This window comes from Aplysia californica, unplaced genomic scaffold, assembly GCF_000002075.1.
Source record: "Aplysia californica isolate F4 #8 unplaced genomic scaffold, AplCal3.0 scaffold00363, whole genome shotgun sequence".
In the NCBI taxonomy this organism is placed as follows: domain Eukaryota; kingdom Metazoa; phylum Mollusca; class Gastropoda; order Aplysiida; family Aplysiidae; genus Aplysia; species Aplysia californica.
Genome location: NW_004797633.1, coordinates 161,154 through 164,305, shown reverse-complemented (window position 1 = coordinate 164,305; position 3,152 = coordinate 161,154). Strand labels below are relative to the sequence as shown.

Genomic DNA, 3,152 nt, shown 5'->3' with positions numbered 1-3,152 from the left:
TAAACATACTAATATGCATCTTTAAAACCTGCACAACTAGGGAGAAATGTGCATGTATGTGAGTGAGAGAGAGAGAGAGAGAGAGAGAGAGAGAGAGAGAGAGAGAGAGAGAGAGAGAGAGAGAGAGAGAGAGAGAGAGAGTGATTCGCATGCCCATATCGTAGTAGTTGACTCACCTTGCTGACCCAGGCATATCCTTTCCTCCGCACGGCCGGTTTCCGGATAAGTCCGTGTGAGAGTATATCCGACTTGTCCTCCTCCTCCGAGTCAGTCTCCTTGTCCTGGGTGGTAACCGAAGCCACAGAACTGTCGACATCCGTGGTGGCTTCCCTCGATGAATTAGTGTAATCCATTACATCTGCTTTTCCAGAATCTTCTTCTGATATACTATTCTCACGTCTGCCGTAACCACTCCCATTATATCCTTGTTTTACATCTTCATGATCGGTCTGTGACGGAGTTGGGGTAGAGCGTCCCGAATGGGATTCATCTTCGCTTCCGGAGCTCACGTGCGCAACCGGACACTCAGCCACGGGATGAGGACTTTTTCGCAGTGAGCGATCGTTTACGCTGACGGAAACCGCTGCGTGGTTATCCGATAAGTAGGACGCTCCAATGAGAGATTCGATGTCCCCTTCTGCCCGGGGACGTTTGCCTTGAGGCGAAGTATCAATAATGGTTGGTAGAGTAGCCTGCAGGCTGACTCTAGAAGAAGATGTTTGCTGGGCTGGTCGTCGATTTGACTTCCCTTTAGAAATACAGGCGGATGGTTCCTGGGTGGTTTTAATCTGCTGTGAGGAAGATTGCTTGTCGGGAGCATCAGAGTCATTGGACTGATGCTCCATGGATTGATCTGAAGAATGCGAGGGAGATAACTGTTCTACGATGTGACTTGGTACGGCAGGGACAGAACAAGCTCTCTTATAGCTTTGAGTTCTCGGTTTGGAGTTATACACGATACCGTATAGAGGTTGCAATCCCGGCCTGGAAACTTGAGACTTATTCCGGACTCCAGTATTCCGATCAGGTCTCTTGTCAGAAGAAGTCTTTCTTAACCCCTCTGCTATAAAGCTGGGTCTTGCAGATTTACTATCACCTTTTTCGGAAAATCTTTTCATAATCCTTCTCACAACGGCGCTTCTGGCCAGCTCCTCACCCGTGGTGGTGACTCTGGGCTGGACGTTCTCCGCCAGGCTACGGTTTACACGATCCACCCACGCCTGGCTCAGACTGAAACCTTCGATGACGTCAGGGGAAAGCATCGGACTCATGGCTCCTGATTCGTGAGCGTTGTCAGACTCGCTGCTCGGCTCGGTCCGGGCAGATACGTCCATTGAGAAAGATTTCTCCTTGTTCTCATCTGACATATTTATCGAACTGTTATTTTTAGAATGTTCTTCTAGCTTTTGTGGGCTACACTCCGAATCATTTCCGCTACTTTCATTGTTTGATTGTATAGAAGCGTTGCTGTAGGATGAGGAGTCTACAAGGCCTGAATTGTTTTGTTCCGACACAGAAAGAGTCTGCTTATCTGGTAATCCATTAGGGTGACTCACTGTCATGCTGACAGCTGAACTATGTTCAAGTTTGTTATGAGCTTCACCATTCTCTGCGTCGAAGAATTCCTCCTCATCCTCCTCTTCATTATCGTCGCCAACGTCGCCACCACCACTTTCGGACAGATTATCGTCGTTGGTTGCCGCAACAGACGCCGCCAGGAAGTCGTAGCTGCCCCGTCTACCCAGTGAATCTGCCGAGGACCTGTAGCTGCTGGTCCCTGATGACACAGTACTGTCCGCGTCGGAGTCCGACATACTCACACTCTCCCCGTCCAAATCGAAGTCATCGTCAGAATTGATGTCAGAGATCGTTGTGCTGTCGTCGTCATCATCATCCTCCTCCACAACCTCACCAGGTTGGGAATTCAGGCCATCTCCAGGAACATAAGTATCGGAGAATTGTCTTTTACGAGCGTCTTCCAGATCGTAAAAATCCTTCTTCTGATTCTTAGCTTTCTCGTTGGACTTACAGTCCGAATGTGTCTGGCTGGCATTTTCAAACTCTAGCCCAGACATTACCTCATGTTTCACATCACAGCATTTCTCCCCACTCTCGTTATCAGATGTGTTGAAGTCACTAGCGATACGGGCAAAATTAGCACGCTCGCTTGGGACCGCACTTGATTCCCGAAGTGCACGTTTCTGCGTTGTGTCAACCCCATCACTAGCACTCATCTTGGAAGACGATACTGCCCCAACAGGCAGCAAAACATCCGCGGTTTTTCCACCACTGTTCACTTATCCTGGTTCATTTACCACCGCTTGCCCCGAGTCTTAGAGGGTAGGAACGATGAGGAACGCTCTACGAGCTTCAACTGTCTCGAGGTGTGGAAAACGTCACTCTGCTGGTGATAGCTGAAACATAAACAAACAGGAGAATGTGTACACGAGTAAGATAGAGTCATGTATACAAACAACTATTTCGTGTGCAGATGCAGTAGTGTTGCAGTAGTGTCACGTATCATTAGAGGTTTTTATGAAGAAAAACAAATTTACAAAATAATGTTTTGCAAGTTTGTATGAGAGCTTTTACGGCATTCAATTGTTGTTGTTTTTTAATTTTACCTTTTTTTCTTTCTGCCTGTTCTTTTTCTTTCATTGCTCTTTTTTTTTTCTTTCTTCAATCCTTTTTTATTTTTCTCACACCCTTTTTTCTGCATTGTTTGGCATACATAAAATACTTTGTTTGATCAACGGTACATGTTGTTCCGGTACTTGAAATGGGGTTGAAAGCGGGAATGTATAAAGAGTGTGATGGCTTTTTTGTTGGTTTTTTTTATTTGGGAGGAAGGAGGGGTTAAAAATCAAATTCCCGCTTTCGTAAGTTCTAATCAAAATTCAGCACTCTCTTCCATGTTCAAGGGCAACTTTTTGTGACACTGGACTTCTCCCCAACAAAAAGTGAATTTGCTAACCAGACAGGAATCAAGACAGCAAATTGACATTGAATCTCTGTCAGTGTAACTCTTTTGAAATTTTAACTTTTCTTTGTGAATCTTGATATCCCCTTCCGTCGCTCAACACACATCTACACGCCTTGGGGCACACACACACACACACACACACACACACACACACACACACACACACACT

The 3,152-nt window shown here is 46.1% G+C and overlaps 1 protein-coding gene across 1 annotated transcript in view; it reads right to left on the bottom strand.

Annotated features, from left to right (window-relative positions):
• Positions 1–2,234, bottom strand: part of LOC101858952 (clumping factor A) — a 5,785-nt gene extending 3,551 nt beyond the window's left edge. Inside the window, exon 1 of the mRNA XM_035971035.1 lies at positions 177–2,234. Within this exon, the coding sequence (XP_035826928.1) occupies positions 177–2,234 (2,058 nt within the window). The remainder of the gene's footprint in view (positions 1–176) is intronic.
• Between the last annotated feature and the right edge of the window lie 918 nt (positions 2,235–3,152).